Source organism: Lepidochelys kempii, chromosome 6, assembly GCF_965140285.1.
Source record: "Lepidochelys kempii isolate rLepKem1 chromosome 6, rLepKem1.hap1, whole genome shotgun sequence".
Taxonomy (NCBI): domain Eukaryota; kingdom Metazoa; phylum Chordata; order Testudines; family Cheloniidae; genus Lepidochelys; species Lepidochelys kempii.
This window is the reverse complement of record NC_136385.1, coordinates 82,554,305-82,581,608: the sequence shown is the minus strand read 5'-3', so window position 1 is coordinate 82,581,608 and position 27,304 is coordinate 82,554,305. Positions and strand designations below refer to the sequence as shown.

The 27,304-nt window shown below is 40.3% G+C and overlaps 1 protein-coding gene and 1 long non-coding RNA gene across 2 annotated transcripts; both read right to left on the bottom strand.

The window, feature by feature from the left end:
- Positions 1 to 382: 382 nt before the first annotated feature.
- Positions 383 to 10,721, bottom strand: LOC140913879 (uncharacterized). The gene is made up of 4 exons (XR_012159682.2): positions 10,169 to 10,721; positions 9,950 to 10,086; positions 4,008 to 4,052; positions 383 to 1,075 (listed from the first exon to the last, which is right to left on the bottom strand). It is a non-coding gene; the product is annotated as an uncharacterized LOC140913879 (long non-coding RNA).
- A 3,588-nt stretch (positions 10,722 to 14,309) lies between these two features.
- On the bottom strand, positions 14,310 to 16,708 carry FOXG1 (forkhead box G1). Its single transcript, XM_073350688.1, has 2 exons — positions 15,199 to 16,708; positions 14,310 to 14,694 (listed from the first exon to the last, which is right to left on the bottom strand). The coding sequence occupies exon 1, from the start codon at positions 16,636 to 16,638 to the stop codon at positions 15,217 to 15,219; it is 1,422 nt and encodes a 473-aa protein (XP_073206789.1). The 5' UTR covers positions 16,639 to 16,708; the 3' UTR covers positions 14,310 to 14,694; positions 15,199 to 15,216.
- Positions 16,709 to 27,304: the final 10,596 nt, after the last annotated feature.

Here is a 27,304-nt window from a genome sequence, read left to right as displayed (position 1 = left end):
GCTCTCTCGAATATGTTTTCAGACCAAAACTGGAGTTGACTGTCCGTGGTCAGATACACGGGTCTGGGTGCAGATTCAAAACGAACTCATTGCAACAGATCCCTTCCTCCCCTCCCCCAGCACACGCCGACCCTCACTCACACTTCCCACGAACACAGGGGGTCGAAGTGAATTTTAACCTGTTGTTGGTAACTGATAGAAAGACGGCGTCGTTTATAGAACTCCGAGAGCCAGGGTGTGCCCAGTCACTGGGAGATTGGCAAGGGAAGTGTTTTTGCAGAGCCACGTTTCGCTTAGACTATTCCACAGTATTGTATTCGAGACTCGAAGCGACCTTTGCTGACGGACGAAGGAGCTAGTTTAGTCGATTTTAAAGTGTTTATTGTAATCATGGCAATACCGCTCAGAGTCACACGCAATCCGAGAAGTTACAACATTTACATCGCCAGCCTCCCCACAACCTCCAGAGCTGCCTGGGCTGCAGCAGAACTGAGCCTTGCAGCAAGTTACGAAAGGAATCAGATATTGTTTAAACCCGTTTCCCCCCTCGCGTTCTGCGGCAGCCTTTCCTCTCTGCGGTATCAAGGCAATTATCAAGTAACCGGTCTTAACCCCGGACAGCTGCCTGCTTGGGAGATTTTAAGACTATCCCCCCCCCCCCCTTTTTTGTCCTTTGAATCATTTTGGGTCCAGATTTCAAGGCAGAATCTCAGGCTGGTCCAGTGGCCTCTTTGCCTTTATCTTCCAGACACTAGCAGGTTTGACAAAAGCAGACTCCCCTCCTCCCGAGGAGATGATGGGCTCGTGTTTACACTCTAGACAGCCACTAACTCCTCCGAGCTCTTCCTCCCAACCCCCATCTCTCTTCCCCTCCCCCCAATTCTTTTTGCGTTATTGTTCAAGAGGTAAGGGGGGGTGGGGGGAAAGCGTTTGGTACCAGCACACTGTCCTATTCTGCCTTTGCACCGTGACCACGCAGCTCCCAATTCATCACGTGTCCTTCTCCCGGACAGTTCCCCCACTTTGACTGTCAGACGCGCCTCTTCATGTCACCTTCTTCCTCCAAAGATACCTACTGGGGTAGAAAGAAAAGGAGGACTTGTGGCACCTTAGAGACTAACAAATTTATTTGAGCATAGGCTTTTGTGAGCTACAGCTCACTTCATCGGATGCATTCAGTGGTAGAGAACACAGCCAAGAAATAGCCACACACAGTAACGCACTATACACTGCACCGTCTGCCTCACGCCTATGGCGAGCTCTCCACAGCCCCGTCAAGCCACTGGCATTTTCCGGTAGCCAAAGAAAGATGATCCGGGAACCACTCTGAAGGGGAAAAGTACCCATCTCCTGAAGCCCAGATGCTAAGCAGGTCTTCCGTGGCCTCACTAGTTAGTACATTTTAGGGACAAATCGCCTTCTCCCGTCACCCTAAACATGAAAATAATCCAGCCTATGAATCTGGATTAAGGACTCGCATCAGTAACTACCAGTCCTGGCGTTGCGGAAGAACTAAAAAAGCAGGAATATGGAGCAGTACCTTGAAAAAGACCAGAACAAAATATACTCAGATAAATGGATTTCAAGATTCCCTGCTACAGCTAGTATTCAGAAAGAGTCGTCATCATCATTATTATTCGCAGCACAAGTTTAGCGAGACGAGGAAATCTGTTTAATCGGGTTATTAATCATTTAAAACCCAGTAAATAAATTTACAATCTAAAAAGTACCATTGATGATTCACACCGTTGGTAGAGTTTAATTACAAGCTAAAGTAATATGTGCATGTCAAATTTGGCATTTTTAAAAAAATAAACAGGGTTTGTAGGCCAAAACTCTGGTGAGTTACAGTGTTTAATAACTAACTGGGATCATTCCCGTGTCTATATATTAAAAGCGTTGTGTTTCCGGTAGTAAAGAACACGAATGTATGTTCTTAACACGTTCCCGTTGCAACTGCATGTCGATTTCAACATTCCCTTAACGACCATCCTACAGATGTGTGTAAAAGAAATGGATTATCTCACATTTCTCTACAACTGAAATGTGATACACCTTCCTGCATTTTAGGGTACATCGTTTGAGACAGATCTACAATTGCAACCTTTTTTGCAGACAGGAGACGAGATCTGTGCCGAATATACATTCAAGGATGTAATTCTTTCTCAGACAAATAATCGGCTCCCTTTCAAATATAATTAGTGTTTTGATAGTGCATTTCTTCTGAGAAGTAGATCCACAAACACACACAACCTCGTATCGTGTGTGTTTGTACATTTGAAACAGGATTATATAGAGAGCCTATATGGTGGATGATACAGACACTGCTTTTTAAAGGGTTACACATAGACAACCTTATTTATTACCTAAACTACTGGACGAACGGTGTAGGTGCGTATTACACAAAGTAAACATTTTGAGAACATTTTTTGTTAAAAATGAAAATGTTTCGAAAACATAAGAAGCCATTGTTTGTTTTCGGTTCTTTGTCAGGATCAATTCAGGGCTAGCAGAAAGTAGCAGAATGTTATGTTTGTCTGTGCCAGGCGTGTTATTCTGTGAATAATGTGTCTTCCTTTTCTCGTGAGCAATTAATCTCTGAACCCTAGCTCCCATTGACCCCAATGGGTGCGCAGGAAACAGAGGAGAAGACCCTTAAATGGTAGAACTACACAGAGATTGGATTTTTGCAATTTGCATCATGCGGGTGGCCGGAGTAAACTAATTATTTAAAACAATCGATGGAATCATAACATTCGAACACCGCGTTTGTCAAAGGATAGCTCACTGTATAGGATATTCTTCAGATTTCATTCCCTCAATCCTGTGTGATCGTACGGTGCATTAGTTATAAATGTTTGGAAAACGGGTCGAACCTGATGCCACTGAAATCTATGGGCGTTTTGACAGTGATTTCTATGGCACCGACCCAAGATAAGTTTTACTGCGTTTAGGACAAGAAGGCAATGTATATACTTTCCTTAATACCTACAACATCCCTGCGTTCGGTACCGAATTATCCTGTTGAAATAAATCTAGAGTTTTAACTCGAAGTATAGAAATACCAGGCTGGAATCAACATGTGAAAATACTGTCATCAGGCCATCTGCATGTCCATACAAAATGATAAAAGGGCCAGATCCTGATCCCATTGATGTCACAGGCAAAATTTCCATGATATCAGTGGACAGAGGATCAGGCCCCACATCTGTACTTATATGCATGCAAAATATATAGAGATAGAAAGATATGTATATAGTTGATTTGTATTAACCTAATTCTTCAAAAACTATTAAATAGAGACGTGTAGCCTGGGAATTTAAAAACGGGTTTGATTTTCCATTTGGGTTGCTTTCAAGGATTCGCTTTTATGTATTCCTCTGAGTGGACCGGCACTTAGTATTTTCAAACCAAATCCTGACTTCAGTAGGATTTTCAGGGTCTGGCCCATGTGGGCCCACTTTGAAGGCGTTAGCTGCCGTAAAAATAAGCTTATGATGATGGTGATGCTGATTAATAATAAAGGTAAAAGTCCATTTGATTTTGATGAGAGGTTTTCTCTGAGTAAATAAAGGGGCTCTCTTTGAAAAGCAGAGTAGAACTCTGAGCATCCCAAACATAGGCAAACCTTTCAGTCTCTCCTGAGAATATCGGATGCTCTGAGTTATCTGGAGGTTGTTATTTATATTGTAATTATTATTAATCGTTATTAATTATTTTATTGTTAAATAAAAGAATAATAATTAAAAATAATAAACACCTGCAATATTTCCCCCTCAGTTTTTAGTCTCTATCTCTTTCCACAAAATTTTACTGACAGTTGTCTTCCTGGGAGCTGATGACTTGGATATTGAGTATTCACAAAGTGTCTGTAGTTGAATATTATAGTATCTCCATCTTAATTAAACCCAATTCCGGTCCCTGCCTTTGCTAGAAAACCTACCTGAAATGCAAACATCTCGCAAATGTTAATAGCTATAATCTTAGTTCAATACAATGTTACCCACCTCAGTTATTAAGATCCAGTTAACCCCATGTTTACCTCGAATGATCTGTGAACAAACAAAAAAGTGGGAAAATATTTACCACATCGATCAGATAATCTCTAGTAAGATGTCAAAAATAAACTTGTTAACTTGTTCCGTGAGACAAAACCAAATCAAGAACCTTGATACCTTTATGGTTTGCAAATGGTCTTTTTGTTCAGTAAGGAGTGGACTAACATTAAAGAAGATCACACTTGCGTTCAGAAAATATTGTTATTTTTCTTTAATGGGGAAAATTGGACTCCCGCGACTTAGATCTGTGTTTTTTAGGACTGGGATGGAAATTGGACTGACACCACTTTGCACTTTAACAATCAGATTTCGTCAGGGTACAAGTTGTTTGTTTAACCCGACAGCTCCGTGCACCCCGTCGCACGCTTTACACACTCATTAAAACGATTATTCACGACCTGTCGAGTGTTTTCTAGTTCATGCACAGGAAAGACTTAACGCTATAAGATTCAAGAATATACCTTCAACTATACCAGAGAAAGAGAGCGGGGGGAGATTATCTATGCGATCATCTGATGCGCTGGCATTTTACATCTACAAGTTGCAAGAAAGCAGTTGTTCAAAGTCAAAAAGCACTAATATTTTTAGATTGCGATTTGACAGCTAGGCAGGATCATAAACAAAGGATCCCACATTGGTTTCATTTCCCAACCTTTAGAACAGTATTGATATTATAATGCTTACCCTTAAACACTCTTCTGACAAACAGGAAAATTACCTACAGATGTTAATGACAGTTTTGGGGTAGATAAGTTGAAACACAGCTTGGGAAAGGTATGAATTCACCACCTATGCAAAATAAATAATTCCTTCTTGTAATAGAGTCAGATTCCAAGGCCAGAAGGGACCACTATGGTCATCTAGTCTGACCTTCTGTACAACAGAGGCCATAGAACTCCCCCCCTTCCCCCACAGAAATGGTGTGTGTGTGTGTGTGTGTGTGTGTGTGTGTGTAAATCCAATCTTGATTTTAAAATGGCCAGTGACGGAGAATCCACCATGACCCTTGGTAAATTGTTCCAACAGTTAATTATCTTCACGGTTAAAATGTTTTGGCTCCTTTCTTATTGTGGACTATAATGATCTGATGACTACCACAGGAATAATTCCTCCTCAGTGACTACGTTTTTACACTGCTTCTTTACAGCTTTTCCTTAACGATAGAGTGGAATGGGTATTTGTGAGCGGAATAATATTGCCGTTTGTAATATTATCATTCCTGAATTATAGGAAAGTATAGCAAACAGGGCTGAAACGTCACTGTATCTCCCGAAACAGCCGCAAAACAAGATGCTACTGTATCTTAATAAAAAGAAAAGGAGTACTTGTGGCACCTTAGAGACTAACCAACTTATTTGAGCATAAGCTTTCCTGAGCTACAGCTCACTTCATCGGATGTATCTTAATGTTCATTTAAAATGTAGATTTAAAAAAAGACCCATTTCAATCTATGATGCTCCAATTATTGAAAGAGTTCACCTGAATAACCTCAACACCTTTTTAATATATTAAAACATGAAGACGCAAAGGTATTTAAAGCATCTTGTCACTATATTGTACGACTGTGATATCTGAATGCAGATTTTTTTTAAATCAGCCCATGTCTGATTTATATATTCATATAACCCTAGATTCTGAAATTCTATCTGTTAGAAAACTCCTGAGGCTACTGTATTGCTAGGATCATATTTAGACTTAAACGAAGGGAGAGAGTGGGGAAATAAAGCCAAAGTATGATTCCCGTGTAATGTCTTCAGTTCCACCAAACCATTTATTTAAAAGGGTTATTTTTTAAATAAAAAAGTATCTAAACATAATTTATCTTTATTTCAAAGCAAAAACCCTGAATGCAACAAGAGGTTTTAATCTGGAACAGTTTCATAGTTGCTCCAAAAGCAAGCATGTATAAGTAATTTGTTAAATTTATTGGATTGCAATAATCCACTATCAAGTTTGCTAAAAATGGATCTGTCAAGTGTGTTTCCCGGTATAAGCTCTTTCTTTCAAACCAACCTGGTATAATAATCAGGAGATAAAGAAACCGAAATATGTAAGTAAATACCTAAACCTCTGGTTAAATAAACACACTAATCAATAGGAAGCAAGCCAACATTTGTCTTATTGATGAAGAGACAATCGATTTTGCTGTTCCAACTTACAATCTGCAGTATCCATATTTAATCATTAGTGTTTTTTAACTCCACCGATTTAATCATCAAAAATAGTGTTAATAACGCCTACCCTTCCATCTTGTCATAAATTATATTCATAATCTGACAGAAAAGGTGGCTTTCCGATTTTTCCAGAAGTAGACAACTTTACCAAAATAGAATAAGCAGCTATGGAAATAATAACATGATTACTTAATGCAGATTTAAGAATTTTCATGCTGAAAATGTACCCCAATATTTACAATCAGAATATCTTCCCAAAGCAGTGGAATGTATTTCTTTTAAAAGATCATTGACACTTTAGCTCAATGCAATTTTGATACGGTTCACGTGTGTTTCCCATTAATGCCTAACGTCTGATAACAAAAATACAATTTCCATTTCATGTCACTGAGATTCTCCCTTCAAGACGCACACACAGCGGAAGTGCATTCAGAAGAACAAAATTAGGTTTTCTAACCACTATAGCATTTGAAAATCAGCTACAAGCCATAGCATGAACAAATATTAGTTATTATCTGATACATTTAATCAGATCTGCATTTATTCCCTTGAACAGATTCCTCTAATAATCTGTCAGCATATAATTGTTTCAGCTTTTGTTTAGTTAACATATTCAGTTAAAGAGTCTCCTTGGTGGAACTGACACGCCTGTTTGGAAGTGTGTGTGTGTGCGCGCGCGCACCTAGGGAGAAAAAGGAGGGTAATGCCATCTTTGCTGTAACATCACTGAGATTTTTTACCTGAAAAGGGCAGTCGGGGTGTGTATTACTCCTATTAAATTCTCGAAAATATTGTAGCCATTTGGAAAACGCGAATTTTAACAGCAGGGTTTAACTATTTACATGCGGTTACAATTTTTTTTTTTAAAAAAAGGGTTTGAGCCTCTCCTCGAATCCACTGAAAAATTATGTGACTTTTTTTTATGTGCAGATCCTAACACGATTTTTTTGGCCGTTAAAGGCAACCTTATCTGCCATTGTATATGATGAATGTAATCGATCGTTTAACCTTAAATACCCTCTATCAGATCATTTCTGGGTGGACGTCCTGGCCCCTTTGAAGTCAGCCGGGAATTTAGCCAGGGTCTCGCCTATAGAATTCAACTTTTCCGACTCAGCTCAGAATCCCGAGAAAAACCGTCGGAGGTCCACCAGCTCCTGTTCCACAAGACTTCGGCAGATCCGGCTCATGTCACCGTGCAAAGGATATCTGCTGAATGCAGTGCAACAGAAAATAAAACCAACAGCCCGTCGGGTCCCTGCCTTCTTTGCAGTTCCAAACCCCTATTGACCTGAATGAGTCAGATTCGCTTGAATGAGGAATGCACTTAATATCAGTCTTAACATTAAGCAGCAATTTTCAGTTAACTTTATTGGAGTTATTTACTAATATTTTTAGTGCAGGACGACAAATGTAAGTTTTTTTCAGCCTCATGTGTGACCGTATATCCTAAATTAATTAAATCTGTCCGCTAGAATTAAGAACAGCTAGGCATAAACAGAAGGAATCCTATTTTAAGTATTGTAATGTGTCCTGGCACTCATCCACAGAATTATTAGTAATTAATTTATTGTTATTATTATTATTATTAATAATAAAAACGTTTAATAGTATATCTCCACTTTGCTCATTAATAATAGAAAAAATGCTTCCTATTTTATTTGATAGCCTTGGCGAGGTAATTATATGTATACACCATTAAGATGTTTTTGATAATCCTTTCGTTAAATTAAAACACTGATATCTGTAACATTTCTCCAGTGTTTTATTGAGGTGACTTCCTCAGATGCTGTGTTCTGTTAAATGGCATTGTAAAAGGGGCAAGAAGGCAGTTGCTTGGGTTTTGTGCTTTAATACACGATTCCCATATTGTTGTCAGCTCACAGGAAAAATCCAACACGACCCGTCCCCAGCTGCGATCACCGAACGGTATGTATCGTTAAAGCAAATGTAAACTTTGCCTGAGAAGCAGATCAGCCGAATCACTGTGAGTCGTTGCCAAATTGGTGAGGAACAGGAAAGAGAAAGGGGCAAAATCCTTTTAAAAATGTCTACCACAGGGAAAACAAAGTTTTAGCAACTGGCAGATAAAGTGCTGAGATCTGAAACAGGCACTGTGTAAACACTAAGAATCTACTTTTTTTTTTTTTTTTTAAATGGCTTTGCTCTACATTCATTTTCTCTGGCACCTGAAAATCGAACCTGTATGTGTGTGACAAGCAAGGAACTCCAGCTCTCCTGTTTGACAAGAGCGCCCTCACCTTGCTGCTTTGAGAGCAGCTCCCAGGCACGGCAGACTCCTCACTGCTCACATTGTTTCTGAGGACGGCAAGCGTAGCATATCCATCGCGATAGCTATATCTATATACCTCTCGATCTAACCATCTGTGGCTATCCCTATTGCTGTCTCCCTCTCAGCAGCTTTGCACTGGATGAACGACCGAGATAGCTATAGTGACCGATAGAAGCATATCGATATAAGCACCAATATATAAACCTATAGATTTCTAAATCCAAACTCATTTGTAAAGAAATCAACAAATGTCTTATTTATACCTTAAGGAACCAATTTAATCTATAGGCAGGTTTCTGCCAAACTGTCAACAATTTGTCAACTCTCTTGAAAGCTAAGTCATGCTTTGTATATAAATTTCCCCGGAAAACGAACTGTACACGGCTTCCATTTCCAGCAATGTGAATGGGGAGATCCACCCCTCAATACTTCATTACCATTTGCTCTGATTACCTTCAGCAGGTGTCTTATCTCACTGCGTTTTGGTAACTTAAATTGGTGTATTAAAAATAATTATTTTCATGAGATTACAAATTGCGGAACAAGGGAATTAAAATCATTAATGGAGGCGGGCAAGGTGTATTGTTCTCCCCCCCCCCCCACCCCCAACCGTTTCTAAGGCATAAAAGCCAGAACTTCAGTCAGTCTAGAAGCAGGGTTTTTTTTTTCCCCCTGGAGATATGATCAAGTTTGTCAAATCCATAGATCGAGCAGGACAATACTGTCACCACCCTCTCGTTTTACAAAGTATAGCACCTAAATAGATTAAAATCTCAATATCTCTGGCACGCAGGGGAACAGCATTTTAGGGGGGGGGAGGGGGAAAGATGAGCAGAAATGCCTTGATCTATTATAAAATAAAATAAAACAAAAACCCCTCAATCTCTAGAGTGGAGCTTGAAATTGTTAAGTGATTCACTCTCCATTTCTGGGGGCAAGCGTTTGCCTGCTGGTATATCCAGAGGAAAGGCGATGCTAGTTTTATATACATTATTTTAAAAGTCTCCATCTTTGTTCTCATATAATTTTTGACAAGAGTAGCTTCCTGTGCGTTTCGGAAACTTAACAATATTTTCACTATACCCGAAAGGCGTAACTCCCCGCCCGCGAAAAACCTATCCCTATTTGTAAAACCCCAAAGTTAAATGTTGTTATTTTATTTTTTACTTTTTAGAAACACAGTCCACCCCCACCTCCCCTCCAGCACATACACCGAAACGGCATCTATTACTAAGACTTCGATTAAATAGCAGCTTTAATTCTGGAAAAGGAACACACGTATTAAATTGTTCACGTTAAAGCATACTTCTACTTTATGGTGAGATCGAAAAGATCAATCACGTCCCAAGATCTACGTGTAAATATTGCTGATACCAGTGAGCACAGCCGTTTTACCAGTGCAGAGGAATAAAATGTACACTCACCAAGTCTGCACGAAAAAGTATCGCCATCACCCTGGCACCCTTTCTTTTCTTGCAGGTACAGGTAGGTCTGCCCAGCGTCTTAAAAAGCCAAACAAAACACTGCACATGTGTCACTTCCTTGGCTTTAGTCCTCTTAACTAGAAAAAGAAATAAAGTTAAAAATAAACTCATAGATTTTCTGGCAGAATTTATAAAATAATGAAGAAATGTGCAGCTTACCTGGTTAAAATTAAGTAGGGGGGCGGGGGAGGGAGAAGAGGAACAATCCTAACTTTGGGCACAAACAGTTCAGATGTAACCGGTGTTTTTTAAACTCTACTTCAGTCGTGCAGGCGAGCTGGTTATTATTCGGGTTGAGGAAAATAGTATGTGTAGACAGAAGTCTGTCATGTATTTTAATTCGCATCACAGGGATCTGCCCGTAGGGAGAAGTAGTGGAGGTTTTCTTTAACTTCACCTACCCTGCTGGCGGGAAGGCTTGCTGAGATTGCTGGGCAGGTTTTCTTTCTGGAGGGTCCCATCTCTCTGGAATAAACTGTAGTGGAGTTGAGGGCAGGTTCTCCGGTGAGGTAGGAATATGCAGGAACTCCGCCCTCTGGGCACAGCCACACAAACCCAGCAGAACAGCCACAGCCAGCCCTAAAACCTCTAATGATCTTCACCTTCACCTTTTGCTAACCCAGTTCTCCACCACTTTTTGACCCGTTTACCCTGGCACCTTCACCACAGGAAAACATTCTTCAAAACAAGAGCACTGGACACACAAATCTGCCCAGAACCTATTGTGAAAAATTATATAGATAATAAATTGAATATTTCTATATTCTATATATGTGTATATATATTTATATATTCTATAAGTATATAAAGAATATCTATGTATATTTAGTAGTGTATATATAGTAGCGTATATAAGACAGAGCATATATAAGGGTTTATCTTCGCTTCCATATGGTTAACTCTGTGTTCCTATATGAATATAGATTTAAATATATACACCTATAGATTCTTCTGTCCTTAGGAAAATATTATGACCAATAAAATAATACAAACACTAAAAATAACAATGGGTCTTATTCAACACCGACTCTGCCAAGGCCAAACTCTCATTGAGTTCAGCTATGGAGTAACTGGAATTCGGTGAAATTTGCCTGAGGAAGGGGTAAGTGCTGCCTGAGTCTAATCGCATAACGGGTGGTGAGGAGGTGAAGAAAATCCCCTTTGAATACTTTCGGACATAAACCTTAATCATCATGCAAAAGGAGTCACAATGAGCACAATATACTCCTACCAAAACTTGTACAGGGGTCAGACATTTTTTTAAAGGTATCATCTAAATAACCGTCGAATTTAGGGTAGGTTATATCATCCTTTTTTATCATTTAAATGATTTTGGCTCATATTTGTTCTACATAACACTTAGGATTTGAATGAAGCCAGTTTATGGTATATAAAATATCTTAGAGAAATATAAAATATTTTAAAGAAAATATCGAAATTAAACGAGGACGCTAGCTTAATGCCTCACTATAAATTTGGGCTGTGTTTTCTACTCATATCGGAGCTCATTACCACTCAATCATTTACTCAATCAAGTAAAAATACACTTGAAAGTTTCTTTAATATGAACTATACCGACAAGTGCAATAACCAGAAAAATAGCAATAGCTTCTTAATTCTAAAAAACCCATAAACAATATGAATAAGGAAACGCCAACAAAGGCCCCTAGTATGTCTTGACACGTGATAAATAATTTTTAAAAAATCAGTAAAAGTTCTTAAAAGTTCGACGTCAGACGTTCACATGCCAAGAGTTTATGGAAACAATATCAGATCACATCATTATTTGCTTGAAGGATAAAAAAAAAAAGCCTTAAATTCCATACCAAGCTGTCATATGTATGTGTGAAAAGACATCATGAACGAACAAAAGGTTTAACTTGTAGGGTGGGAAGGAGGTAAATCCAAGACAAATTTTGGGCCTTAATAGGCCTGTTACAATATAGTACTACGTTAGTACTTTGCCTTCGAAAGACATTTTTATCCCAGGTAATATTTATATGGTAACTTGAGTAAACTACCAAATCAAACATGTTCCTCTCCCCCGTTTCAATGGGAAGAGAAAAAGTAAATAAGACCTGAATCGCTTAGGCAGTAGTTTATCACTGAACCTTAAGTAAAGCATAAAGAATGAGTGCTTGTTTAAACCTTCTCTTTTGGAAGCATATATAAAAATACAGTTGTAACACCTTTTCTCAGAATTATTATCCATTACGTTTACCTAATTAATGCGTATTAACCCACGAAAAACATTGACATGGCGAGATTATGCTTTCAACCGATCTGGCTTCTATTTTCAATCCTCAATACATTATCGGCGTTTTCGGGAGCGGGGAGGGGGGGGGGGGCGGAAGGGAGATTGCACATGGAATAACACCTTAAATACGTGCTATTGAATTTCCCACAATATGCAACCAATTGCAAGTGTTAAATAATAAATCATGTCCTTTGTCAGCTGCAGCAGATGCCATTCTTTTAATTTGCTTAGGTAAAAACATACCTAACGGAGACTCCACGTTTTAACAGTTTAAACTCACACAGATTTTTTTCTGATCAAGTGCAATTTCAGATTTGATTGTTCCGAGGTCTTTTTATTTGTAGTTGTTGCGATCAATTATTCTTTGATGCATGAATTTAAATTGCAATAGAGTGAAGCATTTGGGGGAGGGCTTCAAAGAGGTATCATCCCTTTATACTAAAACAAAGCAACCTTTTCCTTCCTGTTACGATTCATCTGAATTGCAGCGATTTCTCTCCATCTCCCCATATGTGCAGAGCTTGCTGTCCCATCTCCCCCTTAACCTTTCACTCCTCTCTCTTCCCTACAGATTTGCTTACATCTGTTTAATTCTTATTTTCAGAAGATCTTTTTTTCTCTGTCCCAGTGTCGTCAATATTCTGGTTTCAAGAATTTAGGTTTGCTGTTACTCCTTCCCCCTCTACCCTCCAGTCTTTTAAGATCAACTCTTTAAAGTGTTTGCCGATAACATCTCCAGGATAGAGATTATTTTTCATTGGGCCTATTGTGAGAAGTAGCCGGCTTATTGCATTACTGCAGAACACATTTCAGACTATACAATTGTAACAAATGAACAACTTGTCTTCCACGGACTCACTGCGGGATCCAATTAGTTCGTAAACCTTTTTGCACAAGTTTTCTAATTATTTTCAAGAGTTGCGGCTTTCATAGGATTTCTTAAACTCATCAAGAAACTGATTCTTTTTAGGTTCAAGTACTGCATAAGAAAGTAGTAGCATTGCCCCCCTTAAAGCAAAAGGCTCAATTCTCCATCAAATGAAAGATACTTACGTACGTACGTTTTTATATGCTAGTGGGCTTCCAGTGAATATTTATCGCTGGAGGGCAGAATGTGTAAAAGATTCATTTTAGTGCTTCACATTTAAACTGATCATTATTTCTGAAAATATGAAACATTGCCATGCAATCCGTTACAACATGTGACCACTTCAGCACTACCTTTCACTGTAATATACGGCAACTTCCGCACATCTTTATTAGACTCTTTAACCGCGGGGGGGGGGGGAGGGGGGGCTGGAGGGAGGAGGAACAGCCAAAGGAACAATATATGCTGACTGATAACTATGAATACTTTTACACATATTTTAAGCAAACGTGTTTGCAGCATTAAAAGTGTATATGCTTCCTGAACCGTCTTCCCCCCTTTAAGGAAAGGATTGTCGTTTTATATGTATACACATGTATTACATCTAGCTATATCTATCCATATATAAGCCAAACACGGAAATTAAACACCTTATACAAAATATATAGAAATATAAGCCATTTATATGTCCCCAATTGACTTAAAAATAAAATTAACCCTTTCAGAAGAATTATTCCTTGAATTAGTTTTGGAAATGATCACAAAGTTATATATATAGTGGGTATATTTAAATTATCTCTTTTATACACATATATTTACATAAGCTCAAGATGTAACGTCTGTGACGCCTCTAATTTAATACGTAGTATAGTAACTGGGGCCATGCCGTATGAACAGTTTTTAAGCAGAACTCCCCATTGAAGTCAATGGGGAATTCTGATTAAAAAAAAAAAAATCTAGCGGTCTTAGCTTTTGATTAAATCGCCTGCTCCTTTAAAAATATAATGTAGATTTAAAAAAAATACAACGTCAATTAAGAAAAAAAGGAGCATGTGAAAAATGGGGGCCTACCTATCTAGCACTTTGAATTCCCTATAGCTTTAATGCCTTTTGAATATTAATTCTATTTAATAAAAGAGACAAAAAAACTATCAAGTATATATGAATTTAGCCTATTTTTTATTTCTGTGTGTTCATAGTAAACATTTTTGTAAGTGACAAACACGGGCATATGACCACAGTATCACAATCAAGAAATTTTAAGACGACATTAACAATCACTCAAATTTATGCGGCATTTGCGCAACACAGGTTACATATTTGCAAGGTTTACCTATAAGTACAATAGGTATTAACATTTCACTACATTTAGAAAAAAAATAAAGGTGACCTGTTAGTGACCACATACATCAAAATATACACAACACAAACTGAAGGCAATCATTAATTTTGTCCCCTTCTGATTCATTTGAACGGGCAGTGCTGCAAGCTGAAACAATGTTGTTGTTGGTTTAAATTACTTCGGACATTGAGTGCATTTTCTAAAACCCAATCTTTGGTCTAAAAGTAAACAAAAATAAAAAAATCAGCTCATTAAAGAAAAGGACAAAATAATCAATGGCCAAAATGTAGTTCTTGGGCATCTTTTACTATTACTTCTGCTTAAATACAAATTACATTTTAATTTTTTCATTGTTTTAATAAATTTAGTATTTTTTCAGGATCTGCATCCACCAACATATCCATGATAACTTATAATACTGCAAACATGGAAAATCTGGAGGTTTTTAGTGATAGACTTGTCATATTTGAATAAAAATTGCAAAGCAGTCACTATTTAGATACACATTCTACTATAATTTTGACTTCCAAACTTCATAGTCTACAATGTCATCTCCTCACATTGCACCTTGCTGACATTCCTCACCTTGTTGGAATAATAAACAACCCTAAAGACTGAACAAACGTACAGAAAATGGGGGACTTAATAAAAAATACCTGGACTTTTTTGTTTTTCTTTTAAGTATCATTTACAATGCAAATGTGTGTAAAATGTTCACTTACAGTCTGGTCCCATGGATGTTAATGTATTAAAGGGTTTGAAGAAGACCCCTGATTCTGATGTGTGAAATAATCAGAAAGTCCCCCGGAAAGTCCTGTTGTAAAACTTGGCAAAGAAGGTCTTAAGGACTCACAAGGGAGAGTGGAGGGCGCCTGTGGAGACGTGGAGGAGGAGGCTGCCCTGGCCGTCATTGAAGTGCTGCTTTGAGAAGTCATTGAAGGGTGAGGAACATGGGGGAAAAAGTAACTTGTCTGTCCTGCTAGAAGGTTTACAGAGCAAGGGTTTAGGGAATAGGTGCCAGAGCAGGGGACTGACAAGCCACATGGCACTGAGGCGGCCAGAGCTGCTGCTGTGAGGTGATGAGTGGCATAAGGTATCTCTCCATTGACTAGTCTATCAACACTTAACCCATTAGACGTGGAAAAGGAGTGGTTGTTTCCCAAAGAGTTTTGAGTCAACACTGAACTGTAGGGCATGGGGTGGCTGGGGTAGGCGGACGTGGTCCCATTGTAACTCAAAGTGCTGCTGGCCCGGGGGTGGTGCAGGGAGAGGAAAGGGGACATAGGCCAATACAAAGATCCAGCCCTATCCATGAATGTCAGTCCGGTGGAGGTGAGCCGAGCGCCTCGCTTGAAAGCCAGCTTGGCCCGGGAGGTGGTGGATCTCCGGCGGAGCTTGCCCGTGGTTCCCCCGATGAAGACGTCGTCGCTGGAAGGGTCCAACATCCAGTAGTTCCCTTTGCCCGGGTCGTCGTAGTGGCGGGGCACCTTGACGAAGCACTTATTGAGGGAGAGGTTGTGGCGGATGGAGTTCTGCCAGCCCTGCTTGTTCTCCCGGTAGTAGGGGAAGTTCTTCATGATGAACTCGTAGATGCCGTTGAGGGTGAGGCGCTTCTCGGGGCTCTGCCGGATGGCCATCATGATCAGCGCGTTGTAGCTGAACGGGGGCTTCTCGTACTTGCCGTTCTTCTTCTCCCCTTCCTTGCCGCTCTCCCCTTCCTTGCCCCCCTCCGCCGCCCCCTTCTTCTCCTCCGCCGCCGCCGCCGCCGCCGCTTTCTCCTTCTCCTCCAGCTCCGCGGCTGCCGCGGCCGAGCCCGGCTCCCCCTTGCCCGGCAGGATCTCCTTGGCCACCTCCAAGGTGCCAGAGGCGGTGGCCGCCGCCGCCGCGGCCGCCGCCACCACGGGGGGCGGCAGGAGGAGCTGGCTCTTCTCCTCTTCCTCCTCCTCGGCCGGGGCAGCTCGCTGGGGCTGCTGCTGCTGCGGGTGGTGGTGGTGGTGGTGGTGGTGATGGTGGTGGGGGTGGGGGTGGTGGCTGTTGTGGTGGTGGGGGTGGTGGCTGCTGTGGTTGTTGTCGCTCTGGACGGCTTCGGGCACCAGGCTGTTTATGCTGAAGGAGGATTTCGGCAGCATTTTCCCTTCCTTCCTATCTCCCATGTCCAACATCACACACTAGCCCGGGGGGGTGGGGGGAAAGTTGCGGCGGCGGCCCAGGCAGCAGCGCGCGGGGTGGAGGCGGCGGCGGCGGCGGCGGCGGCGGCGGCCGCGCTGGGCAGCGAGGTGGCGGCACCCCGGGCTGGAGCGGCAGCAGTGCAGGTGGACCGCAGTCGCAGGCGCTGGCAAGGCATGTAGCAAGGACGGGAGCCGCCGGGGAGGGAAGAGGAAAAACGAACCCCGATCCCCCGGCTCGGAGCCCCCGAGCGCAATCACAGCCCCGCTCGGCACTCCTGCATGGTGCCCGGTCCCCCAGCTTCCACCAGAGCCCGGGGGGGGACAGCGGCAGCCGGGCGGGTCGGCGGCGGAGAGCAGCAGAGGCAGCTATAGAGACAGCTTTAGCCACAATTAATTTCAGAGCTTCAGACACACGCTAGGGCTGTAAAAAAATTTTTGGTTTAACCTTTTCCACCGGTCGCCCAATCAGAAACCTCGGCGTGCAGGAGCGTCTCTCCCGGAGCCAGCCAATCAGAACTCCCCTCTCCTCCTCTTCCCTCGCCCCTTCTCTCTCCTCCTCCTGCGCCCCCCCCCCCTCCCATCCAGCTCCCAAGCGCCGCCAAAGCCCCCTGCCGCGCAGGGATACCAGGGGAAGGACGCATTGCCGCGGAGGCTTACCTTGCTCATGCCTCCCTCTCCTCCACACTCCACTCCTCTGAAACCAACATCTCCCCATCCCAGTGTATTGGATAATTTTAGTTTTATACTTCAGTATTTTTTCTAAGCGATTAAAGTTTGCTTCTACCCCCCCCCCCGCCACCTCTTTTTTTAAGGCGAAGGAAGTGAGAGGTTGGGGGAGGGGGCCGGAGAAGGCAATGGTGCTGGGAGAGGAGAGGTACTACTTTGCGGAGCCAGGCACTGTCTCTCGGCGCAGTGTATTCTTGTAGGCCCCTTGTGTTGATGAGCTTTTACTTTTTGAAAACATCAGTTTTAAGGGACAAATATTTTTGGAGCTTGCTTTAGAAACATGTTTTGGGAGGGTTTCTTCCCCTCCCCCCCCCGGGTGTGTTTGTTCTGCTCTGTTGGTTTTATGTCGCAGGGGGCTGTATCTTTTGGGGTGGGGGGGGGGAGAGAGAGAAGGAAAGATTTACTTACAACCCTCCTTGCGTCTCGGTCCTCTCCCGGGAAAGCGGGGATAATAGGACGTGATCTTGATCCAGGGGCAGTCGGGGTCCTGCACATCGGCCCTTCGGGGGAGAAACGAGCTGCGGCTACTTCCACCCAGTTATGGTGCACTTGACAAGCTCAGCCGTTCGGGCCATTGCTCTCTTGTTTGTTAATCTCCGAAATGTGTGAGTTAAAAGGATGGGGGGAGGGGAGATAAAAACAAGGTGGTGGTGGTGGGGGGGGAAGCGATAAGACTGAAAATAATGCACGTTGTAAGGATTTGCCTGTAACCTCCTATCTTCTGAATTTCATTCTCTGCGCCTTATTGCCACTTTAAAGTTTCACTTGCAATCGGAAATGATCCCCACCACTCTTTCTCCCCGGGAAATGCTCCTTCCTTCAAGGTGTTTCTTTTGAACATCAGCGTATGACGCTTCTTGTTGTTTGGTTTCTCTTCTTTTCACCGCGTTCGTTTTCAACCGGAAAAGAAAAGTAGGCCATGTACAGATATGTATACGTGAAATAGATATATAAATAATCCACCCACTATGTGTTGCAATTTGTTGCCTTTGTTTCTGCGATCCGTAATGTTGTGGTTCTGCTGTTCTTATTCTTGGGGGGTGGGGGGGCGGCAGAAGAGGCTGGGACCATAAGAGTTGGGTGCTGCTGAGTTAAATGAAATTATCTTGTAGCACTTCTTTCCTACTAATGTTCTTTAAATAAATACGATGGGAAAGAAGTGAGTGTACGCCTAAGATTTCCTGGGGACAGGAATTCAGTGTTAAGTCATCCAGATCAAATCCTTCCTTACTCTAGGCTTGAAACACATAGGCTTTTTTACTGAGGAAGCAGAAGGGCAAAATATCACCGAGGGAAAACATATGGATCACATTAAAAACAAAGCAATACAAAAGGGCAACAGACATTTTACTCTATCACTGCATAAATACCTTACACTTGTGTGCTACTTCTGTAGGATTATGGCGGGTAAAAGAAAAAAAAAGAACGATGCAGTAAAAAATATGTGAAAAGTTCAATTGTAATAAATGCTATTCATCCTATGGAAACTCAGGTTTGAACTCAGCAACGAATACGTGTGTGTGTGTCAGAGAGAGAGCGAGAGAGAGAGAGAGAGAGAGAGAGAAGAAGAAGAAGAACAACAACAACAATTACAATTGGCCAATAATAAACGATTGCAATTGGGGATGGCATGAACTCTGTGCATTGGATTAACCTCGAATGACCTTACCACAATTGTATTTATTTATCCTATTTTGTAACAGGGCGCTACTGACAAAAAATAGAAGTCAATGATCAAACTTTTTTTAAAATAAATGTTTTCGTATTTTAATCGTTTTAAAATGATAATCATATCAATGCACAGAACTGTATCCAGTGTATTGGAATTCTTCAGAAAACTTGTGGTGTGGACTATGGCAGGATCCTCTGATAGGACAGGGTCAGAGGAAAGGTAAGGTCTGTGCATATGATAATGATGATGCACATTTAATATGTATTATTACGGTGCATGGGATCCCTTTGGGGTGGCTGGGCCCAGTGCATTTTCTTACTCTGTCTAGCATGTAATGATTCGGTGTAACCGGATTCTTGAGAAAGGACAGGTTACGTAAACATTTACTGATGTGGAGTAACTATACTATTTGTACTCTGATATGCAGGAAGGAAAGTGTTGATTAACACAGAAGAAAAAAAAGCGAAATTAGCTGATTGCATGCTCATAAGTGCAAGCTGTCATTGAACTGCTTTTAAAATAGACACAGCTGGGTGTTTGTGTTGAAAAAATTCTTGTGTTTTTGCTAATAGTGAAATAAGCATGATTTTGTATACCAAACATTTTCAGATCATTAAAATTTGTAATCTGTGCTGGTTTTAAACACAAAGAAAAGAAACAGATTCATTTCGCTGTAAAATTTGCTGATATTATATTAACTCAATCAGGTCTGTGTAAATGGTGCATTGTGCCTTATCAAATCTCTTTGAACCATTTAATGCACAAAGTGCCAAACGTGTGTATTGTTTGTTAACATTGAACGTTTTATTCAAATCCGTGCTCTGCAGAAAACTGGAGGAGATGTCGTTTAATGTAACACTGACATCGCTTGTTGAAATTTTAATGCTCTGAGGGGTTTCTTAGGTCAAAGCTGAGTTTACATTGCGTTGTGACCGAGGATGAAAATGTAGCAGGGGAAAAAATAAACATTTCGTCATATTGCATTTCTGAACCCGGGCTTAATAACGAGAGAAACGTGCTTTTAAAATGCCTAATAATCTAAATTTAGTGTCCAGCCATTTGTCATAGCTGTAGAATAAAGCATTGTACCCAAATTTAGGATTTATTATATTATTTTTTAATACCAAGGGTATACAATTCTCCCTAAAAAGGAAATTCTGCTTCCAAAATGTAAGACGTATCTTTCTAAGGCCATGAAGGTTTCATTCATTGTTTACAGGAGAGGAAAGGATATGTAATAGAAGCCGCATCAATTATTATCTCTGACGGACTTCAACTTACAGGCCTGTTTATATTCTCAGTTTATAGAATATAGATATTTACTTTGGAAATGCAGAATGTGCTCGTCTAATGGCCAAACCCTACACTCTTTTCTTAGATCTGACCCAGACAGAGCTCCCTTTCGCTTCAGTGGCAGCTTTGCCTAGATCACAACGGAATAAAGACTGGGTGATTTGACCCCAAGACTATAGCAAGATTAGGAGTTATTTTGAGAGTGCCTCGAAGGGAAGTGTTTTCTAAACTGGAAGCCCATGTGGAATACCTGAGAATAAGAGTTGGGAAGAGTAGGGTTACCTGCGCAAGCCAAGAATAACAGGCGCAAAGAGTGTCACTCAGCTCTTTGTATGACGTGTATTTCCTTTCAGCAGTGCCCACTCACTGTTGGTGTATATTCACCTGGTGTACCTATTACACATTAATTTAGCATCTTGAACAGGTAGACTCATTTAATAAGCGATAGAATGAGAAAATAGAAAACAATGTCTAATTCAGAGGATAAAGACTGAACTAAATATTCTAGCTGAAATTCCGTGTTTGCCCATTCTCCTTTTATTCTTAATTTATTTTAAAGAACCAGGTAAAATCGTGCCATCCAGTAACCTGATTGAACCCTGGTATAGTGTAAACGTATTCTTCATATGCTTAAGTTGTAAGTTTTCTGTTTGTTTGTTTGCTTGCTTGCTTTCACAAGAAGGTAGAGGTACCATAGTCCAAAGATGTTAGGAGCTGGTTAAATGTAATGACACCTTAAAAATGAATTGGTGTTTCTTCCGCCATGTTTAATACCCAGGCTTCGATGACATCATGAATCCATGAAATGAGTCAGAACACTTCATTTTAACATCCAAATAATGACATATTAAATACAATCAAGTGCTCTATATTTGCTCCGGTGGGTATAAGCTTCCCTTATTTGTTTCACGTTCCTTGACCAATTAAAGTAAGCGCTACTTTCAAACCAGCCTAACCATCCACTGATATCTTGCTTATAGGACATTTTAGATGTGTAGGTAGCAATGCACTAACAACAATATGTGTGAAGATAGATAGATGATAGATTAATTACTATAATACACCGATATGTTTACATATATACAGTAATGTATAGGTGTCCTTTCTCTAGCCAACTCTCATCTAATCCTTAACAGCTGGTAATGGTGCTAACATTTAGTGATTAGAAGTTACTCTATTTAGCGTGTTGTATCCTTCTTCTGTGCGTTTTGGTTACAGGTTATACGATTAGGTTTGCGAGAACAGTAGTGAACTAAACTTCCCAGTGAGAGGTCTTCACACCAGGGAAGTGTTACTTCGCTGCAGCAGCCCTGCCTCGTCACTCATTAGGAAGCTGCAGGTTGTCAGGCGTTTCTCTTGCGCGCACACGCACGCACACACAAAACCTCAGCACTAAAACTAAATTAAGAAGCCGATGATTAAGACAAGCGTCTGCGAGGCCTGTCATTTCAGCATCCTTCCATCATAACATTGTGGCACAGGGAAATTTGCTTGAAAACCTGGAAAAAAAATTCTCTGGGAGAGCCTCCTATTTGAGATCCATAAATGCTAACTTCAAGGATAGACTGGGAGCTGCTTCGGATGCAAGCTAGGAATCCACAGAGGAAATGGATGTTGCAAAGACCACTGGGCGATCCAGGCACTTCCTTAAACTCTGGTGAGTATCTCTCCAGTCTATTAAAGCAGGTCCCTAGGCACTAAGCGAATCAAACTGGATCATTTTGAAATCCACTGCCGGGTTTCTTCACGAGACGTCTGGGGAACTCCCCCTAATGATAGATCTGTAATGAAAGGTTCCTACTGGATGACTAATGGTTGTTGGCACTGAGAGCCCCTTTAAGGAGAGCAGCACATATTGTGCCGAAGACCCTGCAAGTACCCTTTAAATACAAACATTTTAAGGTTTTTTCCCCCCGTTGTTTTCGGGCCACTTGTGTGATTTCTCCCCGTGGCCCCACTTTTTATAATCCCACCTCCTCAACCTCTTCACCCCGCCCCCCCCCCCCCCGCCGAAGGGGTGAACTACTCTGGTGGTAAATGATTCAAGAAGAGCTAAATTTCTCATTCGATGATCTTTGAAAAGCTGCACTGTACCATAAAGAAACAACTGCCAGTGGGGCACTGTATACTGTATAAGGAGGAGTCTATCCAGCTCCAGGACAGATAGTATTAAAACAATGAAAGCAATCAACCATGTTTAAAGGGTTCCTCTAACGTTAAATTTATTTAAGTTTCTAGCGTATGCTAGAGGGAGGAAAACCTGGAAATGGGAAACCATTGCTGCAGGGGACTGAAGCGTTTATCGATGTTGTGAGGGTGAAACAAGATTGAATTAAGAGTGACAGAAACAGAGACGAGTAAACATTATAAAGCATACATTTCCCTCTGCGGGTATACAGAACAGAACGAAATCTAAATCTAATCCAATCCAATCAAAATAAAGCTAGAGATCTGACGGGAAATGTTAAACGTTCATAATCTTATCAGATTAATAAGTGTTGGAGTGTTCAGACCCTCGCAATAGTTGACTTGCTCGTAACTGTAAGAGAATTTTCTCACGTTTGCATTAAATATTAAACTTTTATGTTAAGATGTTGATTTAATTTTCTTCAGAATCCAAACTATCAAGAGTGTTTTGGGTATCTGTCTACAAACACATGCATACATTAAATATGCTCCACATAGTACAGCAAAAGTTCTTCCTATCTCACAAGGGAAATACAGGAGTAATGATAATGATAATAATAAAATACCAGTGACAATTATCTCCAGAATCGATGTAGAAGATAACAAAATTCACATAAAAATGGAAATAAGTTTCAAGTCTCATGCTGCACATTTAAAGAAATCGCTTTACCTCTATGATCGATTCTTAAAACATGCCTGGACAGAAAGTCTGATTATATATAAACTTGCCAAAGCTAGCCTCCCGAATTAAATAATTGGCGATAACATACGATGAAAATGAAGGGAGCAAGAAAGATTTGCAAATCTCAGCGCTCCACACCGAGACCTTTAGCTGCTGCTGGACTGAACAAACACACACGATAACCCTTTCCAAATGCTACCTTGGGGCGCCTAAAATGTACTATTTTGGAAACGACAAATATAAATGTTTTGCGGTTTACAGCTGTAGCTAACGCAAAAGAAATACACAACACATTCCCCAGCCCCCTCCCCCTACCACACACACACACCCTTTATTTCATTCTGACGCGTTTAAAAAATAGACTGGTGGGGAATTTTCGAAGCCAGATGACGCTCCATAGATCTCTTAGCGTTATACCTGGTCATTTCAACGAGCCATCTTTGCTACAGCTGTTCCATCGCTGAGGTGGCTCAGCGCCATTCTTTCCAAAGCAGAGAGTACAGATTTTTCTTAAGAGTCCCAATCGGACACGCTAAGTTATGGACCTAGGATTTGAGGCCCTAGAGAAGCTGAGTATTCTTTCTCACTGCCAAGTGGTAGCAACATGCCATAGACAACATAAAACATACAGATAACATAAGCACGCACCCAAACGGCACTTGCAAGCCAGGTAAACTTCTACACTTTCAAATACAACTTCAGCTTTCTCTGTGTTTTGGGTTCAAACGAAAGCGCTGCGTCTATATAAGGTGCCTATTTCAGACAGTATACGGTAGCGGTGACTGATAAATCCCAAGTATCAGGATAGGATTTACCCTAGTTTGAAAGACTGAGGTTGTGTACGTACCGATTCTTGATTGCCTCTTGGGACTACTCGCGTGAGTAAGGCTACCGGGATTTGACTTTCTATGTACATTATTATCAATACACTTTATATCGGGCAGAACGGTCTCCATGTTTTCTTCCTTTCTTGGGGAGGTGGGGGTGGTGATGGAAAGACGCTTTGTGCCTTATCCTAACTATCATTGTTAAATAAGTTTCTTTGGGAAGGGCTGGTACCATCCCATAACAGTGGGTGTCTCCATTTATTATTTTAATAATATGATATGTCTTTTATACAGAGCCTGCTTTTTTGTGTTTGTTTTGTTTTTGCTTTGTTTCTTGAATTGTTCTCTTTCAAGCCCTAGCACAAACACAGAAAAACAAACAAACAAAAATTACTGGCAACAAAGTTAAACCCCATTTGTGTCCCTCCCACCAAGCATGGACTGTGCTTCGCTAAAGACCTGAGTTTGTGGTTTTGCCTTGACGTTAATTTGTCCAACAAAGAGAAGCGGCTGCGGACAGACTCTCCGTGCAATGACAATGTAGAGAGGAAAAATATTGAAAGAAACAATTCTCCAGAGACCTTTCTCCTTTGTGTGTTTTCTCCTCTCCACCTTTCAGATGAGGCACACGCACATACGCACACAGACAGAGGTTGTGTTTCTCAGGAAGTTTTTGGAAATTAATGTTGAATGTTGTTATTTTTAATTGAGACATAAACATCTAAAAAATAACTTGGTAGCTCAGGAAACTCAAGCAAATAAACTGCTCCCCCTTTGGGTACTGACAAAATATTATTAGTAAAAGAAGCGTATTGGAAAATATTCTCTGCTCTTAGTTCCAAACACCAATAATCATGGGATAGTATGAAGATTTATATGTACAGGAGAAGTTCCAAATTACAATTGAATAAAACTATACTAGTTTAAAAATAGATAGTATCTCTTTTTTCTTCATGATGGATACAACTAATCTTTCTGATGATAAATCATAATAGTATAATACATCGGCAATAAATAAATGAGATTTTATCATAGATGGACGCCACCAGTCATAGGTTAAATACAACTAACTGGCTCTTAAATTAAGCAACCTAGATTGTAAATTACAATGCTTATTTTTACTTTCAGATACAAAGAATTAAGAACAATGACTACCTTCGGGTCTGGCCATTCTAAGAATATATAAGCAATACCATTTCACATATTCTAACAATTTGCAAATCATGTTCAACTTTTTTTATGTTGTGGATATATATTTTGTCATATTAAATTCAACTGTGAGAGTCTTTGTAGCATTCTTCGAGCATTTTCTGGCATCAGCGTATTATACAGATAGTTGCTTATCGTGTTAAGATCTTGATTTATTTGTAAAACTATACGTATGCGTCTTAGCATATTGCAGCAACCCTGAGCGAAATAACCGAGAGCGCTGCATCTTTCTAATGTGCATTATTTCCATACGTGAACAGTTCATTTGTGTGTCTATCTATCTAGAGTCTATACCTAAAGATAGTCAAGTACCTCTTGGACTTGTTACCTGTAATCGACCCAAAAAAGAACATACGAACAGTATACAGATAATTGCTCTAATTGCTTGGAGGAATGTAATTGGCGTTATATTTTTCTGTTGCACTGTGTCTATACTTATTCTCCCTTGATAAATATTAAAAACTGAACTGCTTGTCTCGACATGTTCCTCTGTTTTGAAGCCCAAGAAGCACAACAAAATCATTACAATAAAGTGATCAAACCCTATTACGCATGGAACATTTTTGTGTTTGTGTACTGCCTTCTCATACGACAGAGTACCACATTGAGCAAAGTACCCTGGAACTGTATATGCGTTCCTCTGGACTTTCGGATTTTAAGACCAAAAAGCTTTAAGGATTTACGACTGAAAAATATGGTTTTCCACATTTCAAAAAGGACGAGGCTCTACTTCTGAATTTTAGAGAAAGGTACATTACTTCAGAAACAGCAAAACAGGAACAGAGCTGCAATTTTCAAGAAAACAGGATTCCAAAATATAGAAATAATAAAAAAGTAGCAGAGACGATGTATAATTCAATCAAATTACAGAAAATTGCTTTAAAATCCAGAATAGTAGCGATCTATTATGTCTCTGTTTTATTAGTGACAAGTACAATTACTCTAAAATAAAGAACACTGGTGAATATATAATTGGCTGTAATCATGTTAGTGTTTGAATAAAAATGACGGGAACATTTAACACTTTGACAACAAAATGTTCAGAAACAACTTATTTATTCAAACAGTTTTTATTTGCGTCCACGTGAAGGAGAAACACACTTTTGCCTATGAGAAATCAATGACTTTCCCCTCGCAATAAATAAATATCTAAAAAAGAATACTAATTATTTTACTACCCGAAGCTTAATACAGCCTCCCTGAGTTACATTGTTACTGGTTACTCGGTGTTCAAAGGACGCCATCTACAGGAAAAGATCTTTATGCTTAACACATATCTAATCACCGATTACCTCAAAACTCAAAGCTAATATTCCTCTTTACATTCTGCTCCGATTTTACCCATAACAATGATCACAATATTTGCTTCTTCCGATTCAGTTTGTTAACTGTTGACATGATCTAGGAATCCTTTTACAGGCGGCCTCTTCTATGCCTGTGGGAGATGTGAAGATTTTTTTATTTTCCTTGAAGAAATACTTTTGTCTTATTATCAGAAACTGATGTATTTAAGGATTGTTCAATCAGTCGCTAGAAATGCAGGTTACACTGTCCAGGTTTCTATACGTGATGATGAGCGTGGAAGAATTCTAATGAGACCTCAAAACAAAAAACAAAGTGATTAAAGGCAGCCTATGCAATGATTGTGTCATATGAAAACTAATATTGCTTTACCTTTAATTCATTTACTCTTTGATATATAAAAAATACCAGGTACACCATCAACAGACTAATCTGTTTAGACAATAAATACCTTGCCCCCATTGCTTAGTAGTTATGGGTACAATTCAGTTGTGTCTGTTCAGTTCTGAGCCCTTGCTGAGAAATCCAGAGAAGGAGAAAGAGTGCCGCTTAATATTTTGACCATACAAATAAACCCGTGGAGTTGGTTTACACGCAAGACCTCAGTGATGTGATTCAAACACCTTAGTTCAAACATTAGAAAACACAAGGGGAGTTTAAGCAAACGTTCAAGAGTTTCCTTATTCTGATTGCCTCCGATTAGAACAATATATCTATTTATTTATCTTTCTTTCTTGCCAAATATTTGCTCCTTTTTAGTGA